Source organism: Corvus cornix, chromosome 13 (assembly GCF_000738735.6).
Source record: "Corvus cornix cornix isolate S_Up_H32 chromosome 13, ASM73873v5, whole genome shotgun sequence".
NCBI classification, from domain to species: domain Eukaryota; kingdom Metazoa; phylum Chordata; class Aves; order Passeriformes; family Corvidae; genus Corvus; species Corvus cornix.
The window spans coordinates 5,728,949-5,754,641 of record NC_046343.1 but is presented as its reverse complement, the minus strand read 5'-3'; the positions used below and the strand labels follow the sequence as shown (position 1 = coordinate 5,754,641).

The window sequence follows — 25,693 nt, the reverse complement described above, 5'->3', positions numbered from 1 at the left end:
CAGTATTTTTATGCTCGAAGTTGGCAGTGAAGCCTGTGATATAATAGGATGTTTGAGCAAACATTTCTGCTTTTTCAGGAAGGAGGGCTCTTAAAGCAAAGCTTCTCCTTGCTTCTTAACCTCCCAAAAGCGCAACGGCTTGGCAGTAAGTGGGGCAACCATTAGGTTGAGTTAGACAGCAGTGATATTGCTGATGCTGTGAGCAGAGGCCGAGGCTCAGCTGGAGTGGCACACCAGAAAATTTTTGTGGTGTCTTGACAAGATGCACGTTACCTTTTTATTCATGTGTGTTTCAGAGTCAGGGTGCAAAGAGCAGAGGGGGGGATCCTTTGAGTCCTGAGATACACATGGTCCTGTCCTGTGTGGCAAGGCTTGTACTTGACGCTGCTGACTGCTTGTGAGGGTCGCTGCAGAGCTGTAATGATGCCTCATTTTTACTCTCTAATGATCTAGTAGCAAGGTCTGTGTGACCATGCCCTTGTTATTACATGTTCCCTTCTTATCATGTAAATAAGTGCAGCCAGCAACCTGACTGACACATGATGGTGGTGTGTGTGTGTCTGCGGTAGAGAAGAAAACATTTTCTGGCAAAACCAGCTTTGCACTACTGGCTATAAACCAAATTCAAAGTGTTTTCTCCAATTCTTCTGTAGATGAGAAGTGTGGCTTACAGTTAAAACAGCTCGACCTTCTGGAACATGTTGTACTCGTCTGCTGTGCCCTGCACTAGGGCTGGTGCTGATGCAAGCATTGGTGTGGACAGGTGTTAACAGCACCCCGTTTTGAAAACCTGCTGGATGTATTTCAAGAAATGTTGCATCAAGGCACTTGGCACTTCTTTATTTTTAAAGCCATTTACATCTTGGAAGTAAGAACGCGCAGGTTTTAATGACTGGCACTGCAGTCGCTGAGCTTTGCATGTGCTAACTTTTTTCATTCTCCTTGCAAGTGCTTGGCCAGGGAAAGCGGTGCATTTCCTAGTGGAGATGCAGGAGATGCTTTGATTTCTTGAGTAGAGTTTCCTGCGTGCTGTTCGGCAAACGTGCTGGGTGGATAAGCAGTACTTTCCAGAAGGCACACCTTAGTTGCTAGCAGCAAGCACCAGGGGTGAGCTGACTATTGTTCAGAGAGAGTGCACGTTGCTTTATGCCTGAGCGGAGGCTGACTTGGCTACCGGTACTGAGGACAAGGCAGGGGAAGATTCATTAGCATCTCAGCCCTCGCTGACTAACTCCCCATAGGGCCTTCCTTGAAACCAGCCTCCAGTGCAGGAGATAAGATGGATGGGAAGCTTGTTTTACATTGGCATTTCTTCACGTTCAGAGTAGACACGCACATCTGCTTGCTCAGGTATCCAGTTTGGTAGTCCTGCACACACCTATTTCCAAAGTGTTGGGCAATTCTCACTCTGTCGTGGCACGTAATTGTGGAGCTGTTCTGGCTGTTGCAACAGAGCTGCTATCGCAGCAGGAGGCCTCCCCCCACCACCCCAAGCTTCCTCTCCGAAATACTGTTTTGTTCCGATCCCTCAACTCACGTTTGAGTAACTCTTCCCATCTTGTTGAGGAGGATGAGGGTAACTGGAACTTTTTGCTCAAAAAAACGTGAGGCTTAGTGTTTTCCCTCCCCCGCATACCTTTGCCCTTCAGCTTTGTGCTGGACCTTTGCCCTGTTCTGCACTGTTTGTTTCGGGGAGAGAAGGCTGGGGAATGCAGCGCAGCTCCTGGGAGCTGACTCACTGGGCCTGGTTGCTGGGCTTCAGCGCCTGCTTCTGCTGCGACCTCCTGTTCCAGATTGCCGGGTCTGAGGCATCGCTGAAGGATTCTCTCCAACCATCTCCTTAGCCTCACAACTCTTCTTTTAAACTTTATATTGCTCGTGGTGCCATGGAGGTTTCCACCAGCATTGCATCAGGGATCACTGGGTTGGGCAGCAGAAGGACTTGGTTCAGATGTGAAGACAAATTGAGTCCAGAAAGCAGGACTGGGAATGGGGGCACTGGGGCTGCAATGCTCTGCTCTCCCTTCCAAATTATGACACCTGATCTTTTTGCTGTGCTCAAACAGTGTGAAATTATCCTCAGGGCAATGCCAAATGCCGACTTGGATAGAGTTAGGTTGCTCTTTAAATACTTGAGACTATAGTGAATCTCCAACACCATCTCTGTGGTTGTGCTTTTTTGGCAAAATAAGGAATGGGCATTTTAGTAGAAAGCTGTGCTTGCTGTTCAGACCAGGCTGAACGTTTTAACCCTAACAGTTATTACATGTGCTCTTACTGTAGGTCCAGTTGGGACTGGTAAGCTTTGTTCATTCCCAGCTGCAACACACATTTACATTACGGTCTTTAATATGTTAACTTTTCCTCTGGTCATCTTGGCATTGGACCCTTTGCTGACTTCCTGCCAGGGGCCTGAGTCTCTGCACTGCTGGCTCTGTCAAATCCCTGGCTTGCTGTGTACACAGGGAGCTTGGGGAAAGAGGTGATGCAACCTTAGTGATACCTACTGAGCTCTCCCATGGTGATAGTGCCGTCTAGGTGGAGCTTTTTATGGCCGAGAAGTTGTCTCCTGGGGTTGGCTAAAGCTGTGGGTGGATTTCTGGATCCACTCTGTGGTCTCTGGCATGGCCAGCTCTGCATTTGTTCCTTTTCTCACTTCGGTTCCACTTGTTCTGCAGGTCCAGGTCCTTGTTAGTGAGGTCTGAATGGAGCTGGGAGACTTACCTCCTTGCATTGAAATAACTGGCTAATCTGAATATCTTGTATCAAATGATTCAGCTGCATGACTTGAGGTCAGAGGAGAGGGGAAAAAGAAGGGCTTCAAAGAAGTTAATGCAGTGCTGGGATAACTTACAGCTACTTGTGTATTTAGGTAACACTAATGGGTGACCAGAACAAATGGGAACTGAACTTGGCCTTGAATAAATCAATTACCAGATTTCTTTGTGGGGAAAGTTTTGGGTCAGGGTCAGTCTGGATTGCTTGGCAGAAAGGAGAGGTGGGTGTGCACATGAATGTCCTGCAGCTGTGGAGCAAAAACTGGCATGAGGTGTTTGATGGAATTAGGCTTGCTGATGGCAATTCTAATGCTGTGCAAGATAAACTTTTGTTTTTGGGAAAGGTTGTGGAAACTGTGGTCAAGTGTCAACATGTTTCTACAGAAAGCTCATCCTGTAATTGGAGGTTCCCAGAAGATCCTCTTAACTGAACTTTCCTCTATCAGAGCACTCATTTGTGCTGCACTTTGTGGGGGCTTTGTGGGTGGATTGCCTTTCCTGAGCAAACTGGTGTGTGATGTGTTGTGCCTCTGCTGGTTTGAGTATTGCACCAGGCTGATGGTGCTAGGTGAGCTGCTGGAACCATCCTTAGCAAGTCATCTGGCCCAACTTCGGTGTGGCACTCACTGTGGGTATTGCCAGGATCAAGAGCTCTTCCTGCGGCATTAAAGCTACGTGTGCTGGGGGATGTTCTGCTGAGACGTGCAGAGAGGGAGGAAGGGCTGGGAACTGGCTCATCTAATACCTGCTTTATCAGTGGGTTACCTTCACTGTCCTTGGGGAGCAAAGCTGACTTAGGAACAGAAGATTGCCTTGACGCTTCCATGTGTTTCAGCATTGTATGGGAACACCCAGCACGGTTCAGTGCTCTACAGTGGTTGTGATTTTATTTTTATTTTGTGGGTTCAAGTCACCCTGTTCCTCTATGTGGTGACAAACCATAAGGTTTGGTAGAGTTCTCTGCTGCAGATGATGTGTTGGAGGTGACCATGGTGGCCCTGGCTGGGTTGGTGCTGTGTCACAACAGGCCAGGTGGAAACCTTAATTTACTTTAGAAATGGTCAATGGGGCTGGTTGTTGGTGTGACTGAGGTCTTGATCCTGCTCACTCTGGCTCTGGTGACACTCAGAGGTGACACAAATGCCCTTTGTTCTGTTGATCTAGAAAACATGGCTCTGGTTCCTCCAGAATACGTGTGACACTCAGAACGTGCGGGTGGGCACAGCCTGCCCTGACCTGTGCTCCTGGGGATGCACGTTTGCTTCCTGCTGAACACCCCTTGAAGTGGCTGGGAACAGGTCTGCAACCTGCTGCTGTAGCAGGTGCTTCTCTCCTCTCCCAACTTGCTCCCCAGAGCAGCCCTGGCCTCTGACGGGGCCCAGGAGAGGCATCCCTGCCCCACCAGGAAGATGTTGGAGGAGAAGCATCTATGGTGCTCCTCAGTGTCACTTTGGCAGGCTCTGCAGAGATCTCTTGGTGACTGTGACAGCTGGGGGACAACCGGGAGAAATGGGGTCTCGGCTGGGGCTTGTGAACCTCACGTGTCCTTGACATACGAAGCAGAGTTAAAGCGAGCTTGGGAAGCTGGACAGGGGGCGGAAATGTGCTGTGTGCCCTTCCTGCTGGTCGGGAGGGGCTGGCGAGCCCGAGGTGGGGTCCGGCCAGTGGGACACGGGCGCTGCTCCGCTCTTCCCGGCCCCAGGTATGGGGGCGCAGCTCGGGGGCGGCGGGATGGGAGGAAGCAGAGCCTGTCCCGGGCACACTGCTGAGCACGTTTTTCCAGCTGAGCGGCGGCGTGTGCCGAGCTCCTGCAGAGTGACTCTGCAGTCTGCAGGGCACGGCTGCGCCGGAGCGAGCCGCGGCCACGGGCGGGCGCGGGGGGCTCTTACATCTTCTCCTTTCCTGGTAGTCGTTTTTGACTTCTTTGACTCACCTGCAGCGTGAATGCATGGAAAGAGCAGGGGGTTTTCAGGGCTAGATAAGGTAGCTTTTAAGAAGTCTGAAAAAAACCAGAAGAGGTGAGTTTTTTCCCTGGCTAAATAATGCGGGGAAACAAGTATGAAATTGGAAAAACCACAAAAATGAGGGAAGGGTAGAGTTTTTTTGATGGGAAAGTAAGAGAAAAGGTGTGTGGGGAGATTGGTGTTTTACCTGCCTGGTAACTCAGAGGTGCTGCCAGAGGTGGGTATGTTGCTAAATACTGAGCACTGTCTTTAGGCAGATTATTTATGATCTGTAGTCAGCCTCCACACTAAATCACACAGCTTTTTTTATTTTCTTTTTCTTTGTGTGTGCTTTTGAAAGCTTCTGGTCAGTGATATAAACGAGTGATTATTTTAGCAGCTCTTAGCTAGCAAACTATCTGGTTTGCATGCTTTCAGATGAGGAAGCTAGTGACAGAATAAAATAGTTAGTAAGCAACACTCAAATGTTTGATAAGCCAATGTTCACTTGAACTACAAGATACTAATTTCTTTAGATTCTCCAAGGTCACATCTTCCTTTTTTTTTTTTTATTAAATGTTGCAAAAGAAGCACTTGAATTTATTCCTGCAAGACCCTTCATATTCTCACTGCAATTTTTATGCCTTTGCTGTAACTGGAAAGGTTACACTTCCAAGTAGTCAAAAAGTCTGTGTCAGCTCTCCTGACCTCACAGAACAAGCCTACTGAAGATGAAGACAACCACAATAACAAATAGCAATGCTCTTGGCCTCATGTGGCACAAAAAGAGACACCTAAAGGAGTGACTGAAGCACTTTACCGTAGCTGTGTTACCTCCAGGTGGGCTCATGTTGGCAGGTCAGCTGCAGGGCTTTGCAAGAGGGAGAGTAGAGGGAAAAACAGCATGAAGAATTAAGTGTAAGGAGTGACACCAGTATGTGTGATGTTGAGAAATGATGTGTCTGTAGCAGCAGATACTGAAATGTGGATAAACACATCCCAAAAATGCTGTTGGGAGGTTTTTACTGTGACTGAAACAGAAGTGATGGGATGTTTATGCATGAGGTTCCACCCAGCAAGACAGAAGAGCGAATCACGGAGGTCTCTCCACCATGTGCTCAGATGACAAAGCATGAGACTTCACTGTCTGTAATCATACTGAATTTCACTTCCCAACTCCCAGCTCAACCTTGGGAGCTCGGGGGAATACCGACTATGATCTCATGCATCTTCTGAGTGCTCAGAAATCCTCTGCCACTGCAGAGGGTCTTGAGCTGAGCTGAACAAAAAGGGGACTGTTTTCTTTTGGCTTCCCAGTCTCAAGTGAGCTCTCTAAGCTCACTGTTTCTGGTTTTTTGGTTTTTTTGTTGTTTTTTTTTTTTTTTAACTGTGGAATGTTAAATGTGATATTTGCATGCTCTGCCAGGAGGACTTTGCTGTAAATGAGCCATGGTTTTAAATTTTAAAATTAAACCTGTAAAAACAATTGTGAGAGGAGACATGGCAGATTACAGCGAGATAACCCTCTTAGCTTCAGTTGGAGGTGAAATCTGAGTTGATCTAATTGTCAGCAGAGAGTGGAATCAAGCAAGGATGGAGTTTAGAAGGTGATTGGAATGGCTGAGTGTTTGATTAAAATCAAGCAGTTAGCCTGGACCAGAGGGAGGCAATGCCTCAGACTCTGAGTCTGATGATTTGTAATTCAGTTAAGAGATTTAATTATGTTGTCTTCACTGTGCTGCCTTGTGTATCCTACAGCCCCCTGCTTGGCCCTCTGCCTGCAGCCCAAAGGTGTGAAGAGCCTTGCAATGTTCAGTTTTTGGGCTTTTCATAGGGGTTTATGGCATCTTCGTCTGATGTTATGGGGCATTACCATGATACTGGTGCATTTGAGGAGGTGGCGCGGGATCCTCTTTCATGGAGAGACTGGATTTCTGGGTGCATTAATGGATTCTCCTTTGTGGGGGGATAGATCTGTCCTGCCCGTTGCTTATTAAGCTGTCCTTGGGCAAAGCTTCTCTGGAGTTTGGGTCTGCCTTTGATGTGCAAGCAGAAAAGTGTGTTGCAGTGCTGAGTGCAACAACCTTGTCAGAGGGAAACACCATCCTATATCAGTTTCCATAGTGTGGGACTCAGCTGGCTTGTGGGCCACACCAAAATGGCTCCTGTATTTCAACAAGAGTCTTTAAGACATGTATATTTTGCTTGATCGTGCCAGAAATTTTACTGCCTGTTCAATATCCAGTGGCTTAAAGAGCAATTTGGGGAGGGTGATTGTGATCTTTGGGCCCAGACTCACGTAGGGTTGTTCTCTTAGAAGGCCTAAGGCCTCCAGTGGTGTCACTCCATGCTTACTGGTGATTAAAGGATGTGAGGCAGAGAGCTGGGTCACCAGCTGCCCTATGGGAACAGTAATTGAGCACCTTTAAGTTGCCTTGGACTTTCTTTGAAGCCCCTTCTTGGGTTCGTGATCAGGAATGTGGGGATTCGTGCTGTGGAGCAGCAGCACTTCGCTGCTTCTCCATTTTGGAGATGAGAGGAAGGGGTTAATGGGAGAGAACACCCAGTGTTTGTTCTCTCCAGTTTGAACACTGATAAGTGGATGGGAGAAACAACAGCCTGTGACCTTCCAGTTATTCCTTGTGTGCCTGTGCATATGTGAGCATTGGATTCACAGGACTGTCTGTTTGGAGAGCTTTCGTTCTTCTGGTCAGGTTCTCCAGAACCCCATTGGCATCTCTGGTGTTGGGAGAAGAGACCTGGACCCTCTTCCATATGGATCTCTGAAAGGTGTTTTTGCTGGGCACGGTGCTGGTCCTTCTGGCGACTGTGTGTTCAGCTGGTGGCACAGCCCTGCTGGGTCTGCACTGCTCCCCTTCGGTCTGGAGGAGACTGAACGTCAGCACTGAGGTACTCATTTAGTGTGTGGTGTGAAGTTAGGGAGTTACCTCAGATAACGCTCTGACTTTGGAGTAGGTGATGTTTTCCCCAGGGTTGTTCCTCTTGAAACTCTGTGATGTTGGAAGTCTTCACTACTTTTCAAGTACATGAAGATATCACGAGCGCCACAGCTGAACTTCACTGAACCCACAGCTGTTCATACACTGAAAACCTATTTCAAGCATTTGTTTCTGTGTGGTTTGTGGGAAATTGATGTCAGAGCTCACAGTGGCTGCAGCTCTTGAGCCAGTGCAGGTGATGGGGGTGTCTGAGAACAAATCTAACCTCTCCTCTGGACAGAGAACAGAAAACCCCTTACCAGGTACTGGTGGTCTGGATACCCTTGCAGAGGAACTGATTTGGGATAAACCCTTACGTAGCTTTTTTTTGTTCTTCTTGCACAGACCTTAGTGGTGTCTTGGGACCTAGCCAGCATCATGTTAGGATTGATCCATCTGTCTCATGCTTCAGCTTCTCTTCAAGGGGGTAAAGATATTATAGTAAGTTGAGAGGCATGGGAGGTGTTTGCATGCATCTGGCAGCTGGAGAGGGTTGGGACGATCTGGGTGACTGAGAGCTGAACCCTCCCTGATCCTGCTCAGCAGGTAACAAAGGAAGGGAACAGGAAACAAACAAGATCTAGGGAGGGATATAATTGGCCATGCTAATCTTCGGGTTTAGGGTTTCTTGCTTTGCTACTTTTCCCTAGCAGACCTCACCCCCTTCTCCTGAGCGCTGCTTTGAAGAGGCCGGTAACTGTCTCGGGAACCTGTGCAGACACTGCCTTGGCCTCCGAGGGGGAGCCAGGTGACAGAGGTTTGAACTGAAGTGTTGCATGGAGCTGGAGAAGAGATTCAAGCAGCTCTGGTCTCTTTGCACTACATGCTAAACTATGTAATTTGGACCTTTTCCCTGCCTGGATCGTCCCTGCCAGGCAGCAGGTCAGGTTAGGAGGAGAGATACCAATCGATCCTGCCATCCGCCAGCACTTCCTTCCCCGGTCCCTCTCCTGGGCAGTCAGTGCTGCCTTGCAGCTTTCGAGCCATTGTCGTGAAGTTCTGGTCACGTCTCTGCTGCCGAGTCCCCGTGTGACCTTGGAGAGGTCATTTTTTTTGCTGACGTCCGAGTCTTTTGTCTGCAAAATGTGGAGGATGATTTGGTTGCAACTTCATGGGTCGAAAGCCAGAATAAATCAGCTGGTGTCTTCCTGTGGCAGTGTGGATGAGCCCCATGTCCCACTGGGAGCAGCTGAGGAACTGGCTGTCATCTCTGCGCTTGTACCTGTGCGTGCAGAGGCACAGCGCTCACCCAGCACACTGGTGTGCTGGTACCAGTCAGTGCGCTTTGGTGACTGGCAGGTGACATAAAGCACTCTGAGGTTGTTTTTCCCCCTGTTTGGAGAGCAGAAGAGTAATGGGAGGTGGGGGCTAGCAGGGAGCTGGTTCCCGCTGGTGCTTGGCCTGCGGCCACGCGGCCCCTCGGCAGTTATGGCTGCAGGTTGCTGTAATAACGAGTCAGTGTTTCTCTTGCGTCAGGGATAGTGAGCTGCTCTTCAGCCGCTGCCTCCCAGCCTCTGCCAGGAGGAAGCAGTGTCTGTACTGGAAAAGGGTGGCTGGAGTGGGTGGTGGAGGTCCCTTCCCAGCTGTAGCTCCTGAGCTGGGAGAAGACAGGCTTCCTGTGCAGGCGTTTGGATTCAGCACTGTGAAGCGTGGCTGGTGGAGGAGCATGGTTGGCGCATGCTTCCGCAGAGAGCAGCGGAGGGGAGATGGGGGCTCATAAATGGGGTGACTTTTCTGGACCTGTCCCAGATACCTGAATAGCAGCAGTAGCCAGATAGCCCCTGGGGAGGGGGTATGTGTGTGGATGCATCAGCTTTTCTCTTTAAATGCCCCATTTTAGCATACGGTCTTCTCCTTTGTGTAAAAATACCATCAGGCAGAAATTGAAATTGAGATCCACCCCCAGCACCACCTAAATTAAGGACAACTGCCCTCAATTTAGTTATATCTCCTGGGCTCAGTGTGCAGCAACTCTGGGTATTGGTGCTCAGAGCAAGCACCCCTGTACCACATCTGCACCTTCACGTGATGGTCCTGAAAGGCTCTGTCCCAACATCCTGCCAGCTGCCATGCACACCCCTGACCTCATCCTCCTCACTCCTTCCTCCAACCCCCCTCCCCCACCCGCCCCTTCCTGATAATAGGAAGATTCACAGAATGTGTTTTCTGCTGATCTGTTGTAGGCTGTATGGATACTCTGCAGGGCTGAAGAGAATGGTCAGGGGCTTGGGAAGTACCTGGCTCTGCAGAGACTGGTGCTGCAGTGAAGAGATCACTGGCTCCTGTGGTGACTACAGTCCCTTTGTTCAGACACCAGTTTTTGATTTTGAGCACATGCTGGGAAACAAAAGTGTCTGCATGCAAGAAGGGGAAGGAAATGTGAGACCATAGGGTCCAAATTTCGTGGGTCTGCTCATTTGCATTGTGATACTGTTATTTTGTGCTCCTTCCCACTGAGCTGCCTGGAGGGCAGGCTGGGCATGGCTGGGAGGGTGTTGTGCAGGCAGGGGCAGAGCTGCCTGGGTCCCATGTAGGGATTACCTGCTGCTGAGCAGGTGGCTGATGGGATGATGAAGAGCTGCTGTGAAGCACTGTCCTGCAGCATCTGGCCAGTGTTGGGATACCTGGCATCAGGGTGCCTTGCAAGGTAGCAGGTGTGTGTGGTGGGAGGAATTGGTGGGGCTGGTTTGCTGGCTTCACCTTTCTGTGTTGGGACTTGGAGCAAAATCCCATCCCAGTCTCTGTGCCTGGGTCCTTTGTGTTTGAGTTTTAGCCTTGGGAGAGCTGAAAAAGGAGCAGCTGAGCTGGGCAGGCAGCCTCAGTCCTGCAGTGTAGGAGATGGGCTCCTTGGAGAGCAGTCCACGGCTTTACCCATTGGCCACATATGTTTCTGCCTCCTTCCCTACCATGACTTTCTTGGGAAAAGAAAGCACTGCCTGATTTAGACTTCTCTTGGGCACCTGAGGTGCTGCCCTTAATTGGCAGGCTAATTTTTAATTTAAGTTACTTGTGCTTGTGGGGGAAGAAGGTGTCCCAAAGGGTCGTTGTGCTTGCCGGTCCCTGACTAGCCCTGCCTCAGATGTGTCCTCCCAGCAGCACCGTTTTTCAGAGCAAGTCCTGCAGACTGATTGCTCTGTGCTTGCTCTCAGCTCCGGGAAAAGCTGCCTGCAAGCCGAGTGTTCTCAGTGTCTGCTCTGGAGAGCTTGGAGTCAAATCTGTATTAGTAGTAGGTGTGATGAGTTGGACATGCTCAGCCTCTCCCAGACAAGGGGGCTGAGCACTGGATGCAAGTGTCCTTCCTTAACAGGAGTTGCCCTGGCAAACCCCTTGAGGTGAATGTGAGCTGTATCTGCCCTTGGCCATCACATGTGGTCCTTGCTTTCTACGGACCTCAGCCACTGAGTAGAGTCATTGCTTTTCTAGTAAGTGTAGTGGCAAAGCTGCTCTAGAGTTGTGGCTGAGCTCAGGAGGAGCCAGGAGAGCCTTGCTGCACATCTAGAGCAGGACAGGGCAGTGGGGAATACAGCGGTGAGCTGAGAGGAGACCTTGAGAGAATGCAAGTTTGGAGTTGTGGTGGTGACATGTCTGATAGGAGATGTTGCTGAGGGGTCACCTGCAGCTGCTGCCTGATTTGGTGGCACTTGTGGTGTCCAGAGCCTATTGTGAGTGGCTTGGTTCTGTGGTGTGTGTTTGATGAAGAGTCGGCTGGACAGCCTAGCAGGAATGCAGACTGGACAACTGCACCCCTCAGGGCACAGCAAGGGGAATGTTTGCCAAAGCCGGGCTTTGCTGAATTCCTGGCTGGCACAAAGGAATTTATTTTATCAACCATTGTGTTGTTGTTATTTATTTTGGTTTTTGGTAACATCTGGTACCGCTGGCTGATCCAAACAGGTGGGATGCCAGTGTTACCACCTTGTTCCTTTGCAGAGAAGCCCAAGTCGGGAAATAAATTGTATCTCGTTTGAGATGTTAAAGGTCTTTTCCAACCTTAACCATTTTATGATTCTGTGAAGTACAGGGTGTTTCAGCTTGCTGATGTAGAAGCCTGAACTCATCAGTGGCCATCACAGAAATATAAGATGTTTAAATGCATTTGGGACATGGGCTGGTGGAGGATTGCAGTAGAACATCCACCTTGCAAAGGATCCAAACTGGTGCTTGGAGACTGTTCTGGATGTGCTGGGCTGTCCTTGATATCATGCCTTCAAATGGCCACAGACCATAACTGTAATAGGGATGGAGGGAGTCTTGATTTAACTTCTGGGTATTTTTGCTCCGCTTGGCTCTTCCCGTTCTTATGTGGGATGAAAGCATCCCTGCCTGAGGATGCATTGAACATGGTGCAAGTCAAAGGAAGAGAAGTTATTTTGGCAGAGGGGTGTTTTTGCTGTTTCTGCATGAGCTGAACCCAGGCCAGAGAGCATTGCCCCGCCTCAGAGGTAGTCCTTGCTGCAACTCTTGTGATTTTCCAGCTGAATGTGTGTTTTGGGTAGCTGATAAGCAGGAGCCAGGGGTCTGCCCCTGTCCCAGGAGGCCCTTGCCTTGCTGGCAGCCTTCCTTCCCCCTCATCTTTCAGGATCCTTGAAGAAAACATAATGTATTGCTCTCTCAAAAGTACTGTTTTCATATCTTCTGGGGGAGCTGTTATCAACAGGGTTTTTCCACACACACTGTCCTGTGTGCTCCTCAGATGAAAAGTCAGGTCCTTCACAGCTACTTAAGTAAATATCTTCCCAGCGATACATAAGGCTTTCCAAGAGAAGGGCCTGTACCTCTAAGTGGAAAGAGCTTGGGGGGCTGGGGAGGTTGAATAATCTGTTTTGGGGTTTGAACCCTCCAGACTCCATCTGTCCTGTGCAGCTGGCTGTGCCTGCTGACAGAGCCTCCTGAGCTGGGAAGGGGTTCTCCTGGTGTGATGGGTGTTGTGCCAAGGCCCTGGGTGTCCATTTGGTGATGAGTGTGTGTATGTCTGGTGTAGGTGCTGTGTTAGAGCCAGGCACAGCTGCTGATGTCCCTTGTGGCTGCAAAAACCAAGGACCATCAGGAGAATGCTTACTTGGCTCTTGCCTTGGCTTCCAGCTGTGCTCCCTGTTAGATGTTCTCTGTAGATTTCCATCTGATATTGCTGCTCAGGGAGAGTGTGGGGTGCCACCAAGCTCATTGTGTGGATCTCTGTACATCTCAACAACCTTTTTTATTGCTCACTGCTGTCTGCTAGAAGCCAATACAGAAGGTTATTTATGAGAGCAACGCATTCAGGTAAACACAGACTCCTTCAAAATCTTTCTCACAACAAGTGGTTGAATTGTGGTGGGTTCCAAGCTGGATTGATGTTTAACTTGAGATACTAAGAAAATACTTCCTCTGTTTAGCTAAAGCAAACAAATCGAGAGATGAGACCTTTTAAATGTGATTTGCACTCCAGCTGTAACCAATGCTGATCTTTTTTTTTTTTTTCTTTTACAGATATATTTCCAACTGACGGCCAGTCTGGTATGTATTAAATAAAAATGGAGCTCTTGAAACCTCCTTCTCCCTTGCCTTCCCTGCACTTCTCTTCCTTCAGAGTCAGCGCTAACCAGACTTAAAAGACTGGTACAAGAATATGCAATGGACATTAATGTAACAAAAAAACTCCAAATCAACAAAAACCCCCAAAAAACCAAAGCAAAACAACTTCGTAAAGAAAGTACAGACCTTTAATATTTGGCCATTCCTGTATAGCAGGGAGATCTTTTATGCTTTCATGTAGTGATGACTAAACTGCTGGAAGGTTCTTTCCTCCCGTACATTGTAGCATAGCAAATTTGGATGTCCGGGGTGAAAGAGTTTGGGAACTTGTAGGTCTTGGTCATCACACATAATTGAAAACACTGATGTGTCAAGATGCAAATGTAGCTCAGATTGTTGTTGTTTATATGTTACCTGTATACAGATGGACGTGCCTGTGAACCCGAGGTTATATATTTGAATTTGCAATACTTCGGGAAGACACAGACCTCCCCCATGGCTTGTAGTCTGTGTGTTGCTGTTGAGTATTGCTGTTAAGGACAACCAAGACAACTCACTGTGTTGCCATCAGTGCAGAGAAAAGACTTCCTGGCCCCAGTGGTGTGTGCAGCCTTGCTGGGAGGGAGGTTGCTCTGGATGGAGGTTTCAAATCAGGAAAGGAATTAGTTTTCCAAAGCAGATACTGATGATCTCAATTCATGCCTTTCCCAAATTGTCAGAAGCTCCTCATCCAGGTTGGTGTTGTGGAAGTGCCAAGACTGAAGGAAAGGTTTGTGTTTTAACCAGTGATACCAAGATCATTCAGTGGGAGCCTGTTGTCTCAGAGCTGTGGTGCCATGTGGGGATGTCCTATAGCAAAGGCACTGGGAATGGAAGTCAGTGCCTGATGTGGCCTTGTGTCACCCTAGGCATGTCACTGTGTCCACCTCTGATGCCCATCTTTGGCTTTGCATGGGATCCCATTTCACCAGTTCATGGATAGTGTGAGGGTAAATTGCTGTTGATGGTGGAGGTGTTGGAAGTATGGAAATCAGCTCTGTTGCCTTAAAGCTGATTTCAGTAAAAAAAAAGGTGGTCTGGTGTAACATTGGAGGCACTGTAATTTAAGTTCCTGAGCTGATCAGAGGGATGGAATTTGTGGATGTGTTTCCAGAGCTCTAGCCAGCTAACAAGGCCGTGGTATACAACTAGATGCACTGGATTAAGGCTTTGATTCCACAGTTGTAAATTTCTCATAATTCTGTTGCTTTCTCAACATGTGAGAGTGAAATATTAAGGTTTTGAAGCAGCAAAGGTATATTCCCATCTGTTGAGTTAATAGGAGGCTTTTCTTCACCCTGCTGAAGATCTGTCTTCTTTGGGTATTGGGTTTTGTCTGCCTGTGCTGCAAACTCAGAGATGTCCTTTGTTTGGCACAGCTCCATCCTCTGTTCTCCAGCTGTTTGGGGACCTTGCACAGCTGTCTCCAGGGTGGGGCATGAGTGTATGTCTGCAGCAGATGATAGTGCTTCAGAGAGTGTTTGTTACATGTCAGTAGTGTTGCAGAAGACATTACCTACAGAGCTGGGGGCTTTCTTACAATTCTGTATGTTTTTTAGGAGATAAGTTAAAGCTTAAACAGGATTCCTCTAAATGGTGGCCGCACAAGACACTGTGCGGTCTTTCTCAGAAAAGGCTTAAAGCTGGTGCCTTGCTTTTTCTTCCCATGCACTAAGCTTATCTGGAAGCTCTGGTATCTCAAAACACATTGAAGTGTGAAGGCAGCAGGCGAAGGCAGAGTAGCACTGCTCCTGCTACCAGAGCTGTTGTGCACTCCTGAGGTTGTTGGGTTTGACTCCCTCACCTCCTTTTCATTGCTGAGGTTACTGAATGAGTTGATTTGCTTTGGTCACCAGAACTCCCACACCCGTGTCTGGTCTATTTTTTAAGGTTAATCCTAAAAAGTCAGGTGGGTTTCTATGGCTGGTTTTCCCTCCGGGTGAGAAGTCTGTTCTTCTCCCAAGGAAATGGTTAGCAGAGTGATGGAAGATGCTGAGTTGCAGTATCAGGGTTGGGAATTGCATAGGTGGGGCGCCTGAGCCAAAAATCTGCCATTTTGTAGGCTCAGTAGCTGTAGTGTGCCCCAGAGCATGTTCCTGCTTGTTAGCATATGGATGCCAGTGGTGTCCTGCCCTCAGCCTGGATCATCCCCATGTCACGTGCAAGCGCTATGGAGGTGGAAGGGCAGCAGTGTTTGCATCCCAGTTACCTAATAGTGTTTGCAAATAAAGCAGTTGTTGGAGAGAGGCCTCACTTTCCTTCTGTCTGGCACAGCAGTTCCTCTGTCCTCTCCTCTCCCACATCCCACAACCAGGATTCAGCAGCTGTAGGGTGCTTTTCAGAAGAAGCCACTTCAAACCATGTGATCCGGAGTTCAGATGGAAAGTTGGGAGACTTCAACACCCTTGAGAGATGCAGGGTTGGGCTTGGTAGGCAGAGGGATGCACTTTGACATTCCCACTTCTGCTGTTGAGGAGGACTGGGGGGGCGCATTTGTAGCTGGATGTCTGCGGACAACTTTGGTGTGAACACCAAACTCCTCTGCCAGGTGACCGATGCTGTTCAGCTCCCAGGACTTGCTACTATGTGAAATTTGCTGCGTGCTCTGGAAGGGAATACTTTTGCCACTTCAAATGGATCTCCTGCTAGCTTAGTGTGCTGTGCCTGTGCCCTCCTGGCCTGCTGTGTGCTGCAGCCAGCCCTCCGCCTCTCCATGGTGGAGGATCCCAGCCTTTTTAGTCTCGCCTCTGGAGGAGCTGCCTCTGGGTGGTTTAATTGCTTTTCTTTGAGCAGCTGTAACAGCTCTGTGCCCTTGTTGAATTCCAGAGACCAGAGCTGACTGCAGGGTGCAGTTGTGGATGTGCTGATGTTCAACAGAGCAGCAAGTGATGCTCTGTCTTGGTTTCACCACTCCTGATGACTTTTTTCATCTGCTGCACCCTGACCTGATCATTTTATACAATTGTCAGCAGTGTCTGAGATATCTTTCTTGAGTTTATAAATGCCCCTTTGAATTAAATGCTGTGAAGTTTTCCGTAAAGAGATGAGGGTGATGCTACCACTGCAAGGAAGTGGTTTTTAATCCTTTAGAAAGAAAAGGAGGGGAGATAGATCTTTTAATTAGGAAAGTGCTATGTTGCACTCTTTTGTAATTGGGTATTCCTGACTCCTTTGGGAAAACTTAGTTGGATTAGGGTGTTGTACTCTTTTTATGCTCTGTATTGACATGGGAGGTAGCCACCTGTAGCACAGGAATTAGCTTTGTTAGAGAGTGGTTTATGCATCAGGATTCATGTGATTGCGAACCCAGGAAGGAAGCTGCTATATCAGAGTGATTTATAAATAACCCAGAATGTCACTGCATCTCACTTAAGCTGGGGGGCATAAGTGAGGATGGTGTATCTTGTGCTTGGAAAGCATGCCCTGAAATCAGCTCAGCTGAGGTACAGTAATCCTGAAGTAACACAAAAAGAAGCCCTTCTGCTTGCACTCAAAGATCACAGGGATATTTGAGTACCTTGTCATGGTTTTAATACTCTGGATTCACCAACAGGAGGAAGCCCCCATACCTGTGCTTAGTTTAATCCAGGTGGTTACGGGACTGTAAGATTTCTTCAGCGCATTTATGGAGACACCTTGATTAGTGGGTGACCTAGGTCTGACCTCCCTAAATTCCTGGGAAAGTTTGCTGCACCTGCTCCTACCACCAAATCCCTGTTGCTTTCTCCTGCCCCAGGAGATGGGGCTGGATTTCTGCATGGTGCTGGCCTTGTCTTCCTTGGCCTCACAAGCCGAGCTGCTGCTCAGTCTCTTCTTGTTCTATGCAGTCAGGGAGGCAAGTTTGCAGCTGTGTAGGCTGAGGGTGAGGTTAAGTGGTCACTTAGCAAGTGGCCACTGCTCAGGGGACACTCTGGCCTTGCAGGGATGCTGCTGCAAAAGTTGCTGGTCAGGTACAGGAATCACAGTGGGAGGAACTCGGAATGATGTTATTTAAATTATGTCACCGTCTCCTCTCTGGAAACCCATTCTCTTTGAGATGACAGGTTTTCCAGAGGCATATTTTGTGCAGAGTTTGTACTTTTGCCTTGTACAACCCCTCTCCCCCTCCACTGGCACAGTGGGAGCTGCACAGTCTCCTCCTAGACAGTGCGAACGCTTGGAGCTGGAGGGTCTCTGTGCAGGCGCTTGGCTCTCGATTCCTGTCTCTTTGTTGTTAAATATTTACAGTGAGACGTACCAGATGCTTCCCAGGAAGGGTTTTGTCAGCTTCCAAGTCCCCAGATGCAGCTGCAGAAGAGGCTGACGGCCATTAAAGGGATCGTGTCAGCACGGTGCCCTGGGTTCGGCAGCGATGCAGTGACCTCCTCTCGCTCGTGCCACGGGCGCCGCCGGTTGTGCTGTCTCATCAGCCGCAGCGGGATGCAGGCAGAGAGCACCCTTCTGCTGATGACAACAGATTAATGATGTCTGGTCCTAAGGCTTTTTGTTTTTCTTCTGCTTTGACGCTCTTTCACTGCAGAGGGAGCAGGTGATGCTCTTGGATTTTGTTTCTGGGGCCATCTCTCTGCAGTGGTGCTGCCTTGGCTCCCACTCCATTCTCAGCACGCCGGTGTCTGTCTTGGTCACCCAGGTACTCTGAGAGGAGTAGAGTGATCCAGGGAGGCAAACTCCTGTCACCAGCTCTGGCATGGAGAAGCCAGCAGCTGGGAGCATTGCTGCTGAATGCCTCTCCTGTGCTGGTCACACTGGTCAGGTTCCCAGTGTGCCTCCTGCTTTCAAGATAAGGTCCAGGACCTTGGGCTAGGCCCCTGTTTGTTGCTCTTGCTGCTTATCAGCTTTTGCTGCTGACAAGGTGACCCATTCCAGAGCACTGAGGATGGAGAGGGAGGGTCCCCCCAGCCTGGACTATGTGCTGGTCTGGCCCCTCCACCCGGGATAACCTGGAGATGCACACAGGGCTTGCTCCCGTGCCAGGTGTCCCTGTTTGAAGTATTACAACTCCTGCTGGATGAGGATCTTCCAGGGTGCCGTGGAGGTAAGATCTCGGGAGGTGGCAGGTCTGCTCCTCTGAGGGGGGGGCCAGGGAGGAACAGGCTCGCTAGGTCATCGTTTTTCCAACTAAATATAGTTGCCCGTGCTTTCATAAGGTCGGGATTTTTGCATCACGTGACTGTCTTATCCCTCCCAGCCGGCAGTCAGAGTAGGGGATCGTGTGTCTGAATGGGTAATAATTAACTGTTAACTAGCTTTTCATTAGAGCCTGGCAGAGCTACGGGAGCTGAGGGAACTGCTCCTGATCCCTCCTGGAGGGTGGACACCCCCTTTTAATTTGCAAATCAGTTGTCCCCAGAGGTGAGTGGGGTGGGATTTTTTCTGTTTTATAGGGAGTTATGAGTCTGGTGTCTGTCTTTGCTGTCTTGTAGTTCCTGTTCATGTCAGCCCTCCCTCTCCCCCGTGACTGATTTTATTTTTTAGGTCGCGAACTATCAACTGGTCTGTGAGCTGGCTTGAAGGAGGGCCTGACCCTCCATCTCCTCCACGATTTGGCTCACTTGCATACCCTGGGCCCCTGCAGCCTTGCCTCAGGTGCCCTCCTGTCCCAGCGCTGAGGTGTCCTTCCCAGCAGGCTGTGCCTCGTGCCTGGAGCGGCAGCTGGATCAACTCGAGCCTTTTCTCAGGGGCCCAGACTGACGCGGCGTTTTCCCTGGAGTGTTTTCCCTGGAGCGCGGCCGGCTTTTCCAGCCCCTCTCCCTGAACCATTTAACCTGACCCAGTGTTCACAGGTGTCCTTGAAGGCTTTTCTGTCTTCCATGCTGGCAGAGGAATTGCTGGTGACATGCTCTGCCAGCTGGAGATGTGTCTGCACCAGACGTGCTGGGTCAGGCACTGATGCTGGAGTAGCCTCTCCTGCAGGGGTGGTGAGTGCATTTTCCCTGCTCAGAGACAACAGGGCGGCTCAGCAGCTGCGGGGGCCTGAGCCAGCCCAGCTTCCTCATTTTGAGTTTCTGAAGTCTTGTCAGCTGGATGACCTTGGCTGTATCCCCTGTGCGATGCTTCTTGGTTTCTGGGAACCACTGGCTTCCCCTGGAGAGCCCTTAGTTTAGGATTCCTTTTTTTTTTTTTTTTTTTTTGTAGAAAAGTGGTTGGGGGGTGGTTCATGTGCTGTCTCATTCCGTGTGTGCCTGGCATCTCAGGGATCGTGTGCAGCGCTGTGAGCATGGGCTGTGTGTCAGGAGTTTCCTAGAAATCCTCCTCAGGAAAGAGGTTTGCTTGAAAAGGCGGTGGAAAGATGTCACTTGCCCTTAAGAGGGAGTTCATTTGCTACCTTTAATAGTAGCTGTCTGTGCCAGGAAGAATCCAGGGTGCCCTCACTGACACTGTTAATGTTAGAAATGCCTGTTGGCGTTTCCTAACCCGCTCCTCCTGGAGTGTAGCTTGGTCACAAGTTGGAGCATTTCTGTCTTGGACTGAGAGGCTGCAGGGAAGATGATAGTGCATTTTTGGTAAGTCCAGACCCTTCCTGCCCCTCATTTGCTCTGGAAATAAAAGTCAGACCCTGCAGATAACGCACATGTGTAGAGCTTGTAGCAGCTTTGTGTGTTTAAAGGAGCAGTGCTGTTCCTCAGCTCCCTGAGAAGGGCTGTGATCTGCCTGGAGCCCCTGCTTGCTGTGAGGATCTGTGCTGCCCGTTTGTGCTGTCAGCAGATATGGGCTCTGCACATGTCTTGAGCTGCTCCTCCTGTTCCAGGGCTTTCAGGACTATCAGCTGAGGGATGTGAGGGCTTGGAGAGCTGGGATTATAACTCGGATGCCCACACTCAGCCTGTGACAGCGCTGTCCTCGCTCTACCTGCCTGTACCCCAGCCTCCCTCCCTGTGCTTTTCCAGGGCAAACTCCTGAGCTCTTGGAGCTGCCTAGGGCACCCAGGTGGGAGTGTTCTCATGCTCTCTGTGGGGCTGTCAGATGCCCTTTTTGAAGTTATTTTTAGCGAGTGATCTCTGCAGCAGTTGCAGAGCTTGCATTGCAGAGAGGTGTAGGCAGCTCCTTGCTTCCTTTGCTGTTACAGTAGGGCTTGTACAGTGGAGCTTCTGCTGAGGAGCTGTGGAAAATTGCTTGGAAGGCTTTGAGCTGTGGTACCTGCAGCTTATCTCCTGCTCCAGGCTTTCCACATCATTTACAAGCCTGAATACTGCTCAACCATTCACCTGAAGGATCCAGTCTTCTGCTTGATCCTGACCTTGGCCATACTACTGCAGTTTTTCTTGCATGTACAGGAAACTTCTGATATTGCTGAGGTGTTGCAGATATTCCTCTTACCTTTGTAAGCAAGGCCAAATGCTGCCAGCTGGGAGCTGTGAGACCTCATGCTGCAAATGATGAGGCTGACTGTGGTTCTCCACAGTCCCCAGGAGCAGGTGGGAGCCCCTGTTGTGGAGACACCAACCCCTTTGTGCTGGAAGATTCCTTGTGATAACATCTCATTTAAAGCTGTTGGAGAACTCCATCCAGTGCTCCCTCGTTTCCTCCTCCATGCACTCACACGCCTGTGGCTGTGATTTGGTGGGAGGTAGAGCTGTAAAACATTGCAAACCTAGAGGAGGTGCAGTCTGCGGGCTGAGCCTGTCCTGAACCTTTCTGGCTTTGTGTGCCTTGTGATGCCTTCAGCAAAATGTGAGCATGCCAAGCAGTCAGTGCTATAAATCCCAGGCTTTTCCGCCCGTGTGTGGAGCTGCAGCGACAAGTGTTTCCCATCTCAGTCTGGCATTAGCTCTGGCACATGGCTGAGGCCGTGCTGGGAGCAGCTCCTTGGGAGGCAGGGCAGAGGTGGATCTGCTGGTGTCTGGGGGTATCTGCGCCTCTCTGCACACAGGGGTGCTACCAGATGGCTCCCTGGGGAGCCTGAGGTCCCCTCCCATCTGCTGCTGCTTCTTCCCAGCCCCTTTACAGCAAGGGTGTGTTGCCCACCACAGCTTCTTACTGATGCAGAAACGGGTGCAGCACCCACAAAAGGGGCACAAAAGGGGCATTTGCCCATCCCTCAAGGCTTCTCTGCCTTTAAGTTAAGTTCAGGGGGTCCTCTTGGGATGGACTCAGAAAGAAAAGAGCTTTGTCACTGCCTGCAGGAGACAGGCTGCTGGTGGGAGCGGGGACTGTTGTTGGCTTGCAGGTCACATCTGGCCTGCAGGACTCGTCCTGCAAATGTCTCTGTGTGCTGTTGGTGGACATGAAGCTCACCAGCTGTGTCCTCTGATGGCTTGGTCAGGCTCAGACTCCCATGTCCTGCATGGAGTGCATGGACAGTGAGGAGTGCCACAGGAGAGTCTCTGAATCCATGTCGTGCCTCTGCTGCTGTGCAGATTAGGCCACCCTGAGAGAGAGATTGCTTGAGGCCTGGAGCAAGGACAGGGACAGGGTTGGTGCCCTGAGTTTCCCATGTTGGCATGGTGGGGATGCACCTTTGGAGCTGTTCTCTGTTGGCTCCCTAAGTCTTCTTCTAGGCCCGGAAGGGGATTCTTGCAGCCATGGTGGGGTCCTGGCAGGCTTGGCTGTGGCTAGCTGCCTGCTGGGTCTGTCTTAAGGGAATTTCTTTGCAGGTTGTGTCAGTACCCCAGGAGGGACTCCCCTGCCCTCACAGAATGATTCCGAAGGAGCTACCTCTCTCCAGGGAGAACAGCTAATCCCAGGCAGAAACATTTTTCTCAGTTCACCCTTTTCCCTTTTTCTCAGATGTTTTTCTCAGCTCACCCTTGCCCAAGCTGCATTTGCTCTTTCTCACCTAAAAACCTCGAAGGAGCATTGTGTTGGTTGTGACTTACAGTCTTCACATGTGCCAAGAGTGTCCCGTGGAGTGTGGGAAGGAGGGAGGTTTGTTTGGAGACAGAAGAGTGAAGTGGATCCTGGTGGACTGCCGGGCACGTGGCTGTCTGTCCCACGCGGCAGCGTCAAGCTCCTGCCAGGGCTCTGGGGAAACTGGGGATACTGGTCTGGCTCTTCCAGCTCCATCAGGACCCGCATCACAGAGCATGCGCCCCTGCCTCAGCCTCTTCAGCACAAAGTCCGGGCTCTTGGCTTGGAACCACCTTTATCAGCAGTTTCTCGTAGGTGCCAGGCTGTGGAGCAGGGAGCAAGGATGAAAGGATGGCTCCTTTCTGTCAACCTGGCTGCTGGGTAAGGAGGGGGTGCTGTGTCAGGGACAGTGTGCCAGAGCTGAGGGCTCTGCACTCCTGCTGGGAGCCTGGGCTGCCCCCTGAGGCTGTCCTAGCTGCTGCTGGGGTTCTCTGAGCCCTGGTCTGCACTGCACATGAGTGGTACACCTGGAGCAGGCATTACAGCGTTCTTGCTATAGGTACAGGTATTTCTCCAATAATGCCAGGTCTCTGCCCAGCACTTCAGATTTATTCCCTCTCTTCATTTACCTTCTCTAAAATTCCATTATAAATGTCATTGGATGCAAGAAAAGGCAGGAAACGAGACTGCTGGGTGTTTGGTTTCATTTTCCCGGATAAGGCAGTAAATATGTTTCCTTGGCTGAGCTCAGTGGTCCTATGTCACATGTCCCTGTTGGGGTGGAGGGACATTTAGCTGTGGATCTGCTGTCGCTCTGGCTGTCTGGTCCTTGTGCATGGGCTCCTCTTCCAGATAAGAGGCATGTGCTCACCTGGATGCCCCTGTGAGCCTTCCACCTCGATGGCTCTGTGCCCCAGACAGGTGTGGGCTGAAGGAAGGCACGAGGTGTCTGCACAGCCTTGCCCTTGGTGTTTGTCAGGTGTGTTGGCGAGTGCTGTGGCTGTGGCACAGCCACGGGAAGGGTTTGACTGTGATAGCAGCACTGGGGCTGCTGTGGGTGCTGCCACCTGTGCCTCATCCCCTTGGTTGCTAAGATGTAGTCTCCTCGTGGCTGGGCAACCCCACGGCTAGGCAAACGATCAGGTTCTGGCTGCAGGCAGCAGATCAAAACTCAAGACCTGCTTTTCTGTTCTTGGCTGTGCCAGCATCTGCCCTGTGGCTGCAGGCAAAGCTGCTCCTTGCTTCCCTGCCCGCTGTCCCCGTGCCAGCCTCACACCACTGAAACTCTGGCTCCTGCTGCAGCTGTTCTGTCTGTCCCCTCACACAGAGAGGCCCTGTTTTTCGGGAGGTGGTCAGGCACTGCTAGTGCAACTGAAATTACTTACTGCCACCAAACAGATGCAAAAGGAGGGTTGTGAGACGCCCAGGGGTCTGAGACATCTGTCAGCAGCTTTTAAAGGCTCGGCTGTGAACCAAGGCAGTATCCCTCCCTGCCTGTCCTGAGCTCCTGTGTGGGATGAGCAGCACTGACTTGCTCTCCATGTCTCAGGCGGATGCAGTGAGGTTTTCCTGCAGTGGGTCTTTTCAGCTGAGGACCACAAGACATGTTGCTGGTGCCCTTGATTATGTCACTGTGCCCTGGAGGGTGCCAGCCATGCGTGGCCTGTGCATACCGTGGTCTTGACTCAGCAGATGGTGTGTCTGACCATGTGTCCACCAGCGCAGTCACACCCTCTCGGTCTCCACCGTGAATTGCTGGATCTCAGCTCCATCCATGCTCCAAGCTGGCCAGAGCTGCCCGCAGCCACAGCCCGGAGCAGCCTCCCTTCCTCCCTCGCTGCCGGGCAGCAGTCCTTTGCTTTGTGTTTTGTCTTCCGCAGTGCTCTGCAAATGCTAATTAGTCTTCTCAGCACCTCAGCGAGATAAGGGATCCCTGTTCATATCTTGCAGATAAGGAAAGCGGCAGAACTTGTTTCAAACAATCTCCTCCCTCCCCCGCAGAGATGATGGAGTCTGCAGCACCCGCCCCTGCAGCCTGTGCCCCTTCATCCTCTTTCACGGGTACTTGTGAGGGCCCCTTCTCTTTGACTGGTTCCCCAAAAAAAAAGCACAAGAACATCTATGGCCTTGAGGGCTCCTGAGCTGAAGCAGCTGGAGGAAAGGGCTGGATGCCATTTCTGTGGTGGGAGCAGGCGCCTGGATGGGATCCTTGCAGGGAGAGAGAGAGAGCCCTGCTGTCCCCCAGCCCCGAGATTGGAGCCTGATGAGGCTGTGCCAGTCCCATCAGTGCTGTGGGAGCAGGCAGGGGTGCTCTGTATCTGTGGAAAACCGGGCTGGCTGTGGGTTTGTGCTGTAGCTCCTGGTGCCTTTTGAAGCTATATTTAGTTGGTGACATCTGTGGGCGTTGAGTGGAGGATTTTGGGGACTGTTTTGAAAGCGCTGGCTCTTCCTACACTAGCAGGGAAGTTTAAAAGGCTTGTGGCAAGCTTTGTGCCGTGGAGCCAGGATTCTCAATGAAGTGCACATGGAATAAATGAGGCACACGTGGGACTGCCGCTGCTCATGAAGGGAGGCACTGCAGGTGGGTTGGGGAGGTCCTGGGGGAAAAAGGGAGGGTTCAGGGACCCAGCTGAGAGCTTGGACTCTTCTGCAGTTGAAATCCCTATGTGGGAGCCTTAGAGAAAGGAATTGGGGAAGGGGAGTGCACATGGTTCTGTCCTGCCGTGTCTGACTCTGCCTTATTGACACTTCAAAGCCTCCTGCTCTGAGCAAGGCCAGGATGAATCACTGGTTTTGAGGCTCAGAAGGGGACCGGTTTTGATCATCCAGGCAAAGTTGTCCAGCCTTGCGCAGGAGATCAAAGGCAGCTTTGAGCAGAGCTGAGTAGGCTACTCAGGGTGTTTCCCGGGGCATCCCCAGATAGCCTCTGCTGATCCTCTCTCCCTACCCCAGTCAGGGCTGCTTTTCTTCTAAACAAAGCCAGTGAGTCAGCAGAAATCCTCACTGCTGGAGCCTGGCACCTGGCACAGGCTGTCCCTTGGGGCAAGGCCCAGCAGGCTCTCCTCCCCCTGTGGAGCACCAGTGTCCTGGAGGAGACCCTCCTCGTGGTCCTTGTGGGGCTGGTTTGTGTTTGGTAGAGTCGTGCTGCTCTGTTGCTTGGACTCTGCGTGCCGTGTGTGAGCCTGATGGGGAGACCTCGCAGCCAAACCTGAGGGAGAAAGCAAATTGAGTTCCTATTTCTGCTTGTGAGGAGGTGGTGTGTGAGCAGGACCCAAGATGGGCCATGGTGAGGTTGAGATCTTGGCTTGCTGTGAGGTCTTCGGTGGTGTGAACCCCAACGGTCTCACTCTGATGTGTTAAAACACCCCAGAGGTGCTTCAGTGCCTAAATACTTTCAGCTGTAGCAGGATTTAGGCACTTGATGTATCTGGCTCATTCTCTCTGTACATTTCCTCTTGTGAACTTGCTGTCCCTGCTGGGATGCCTGAGTTCAAACCAGGATTCAGCAGCCAGAGACTTTTGCATCCCTCTGTTGGAGCCCTGCTCTGTTCCCTGGGCAGCACCGGCCTCATGGTGCCATGATGGGCCTTGGCTCTTCAAGGGCATGTTTGTTTTGCTGTTCTGTGGGTACTTT

The 25,693-nt window shown here is 50.6% G+C and overlaps 1 protein-coding gene across 2 annotated transcripts in view; it reads left to right on the top strand.

Annotated features, from left to right (window-relative positions):
- LARP1 (La ribonucleoprotein 1, translational regulator) overlaps window positions 1–25,693 on the top strand; it is a 41,704-nt gene that overhangs the window by 2,950 nt on the left and 13,061 nt on the right. For both annotated transcript variants that reach the window (XM_039559690.1, XM_039559689.1), the window contains exon 2: window positions 13,189–13,215. In XM_039559690.1, the coding sequence (XP_039415624.1) occupies window positions 13,189–13,215 (27 nt within the window). The remainder of the gene's footprint in view (window positions 1–13,188; window positions 13,216–25,693) is intronic.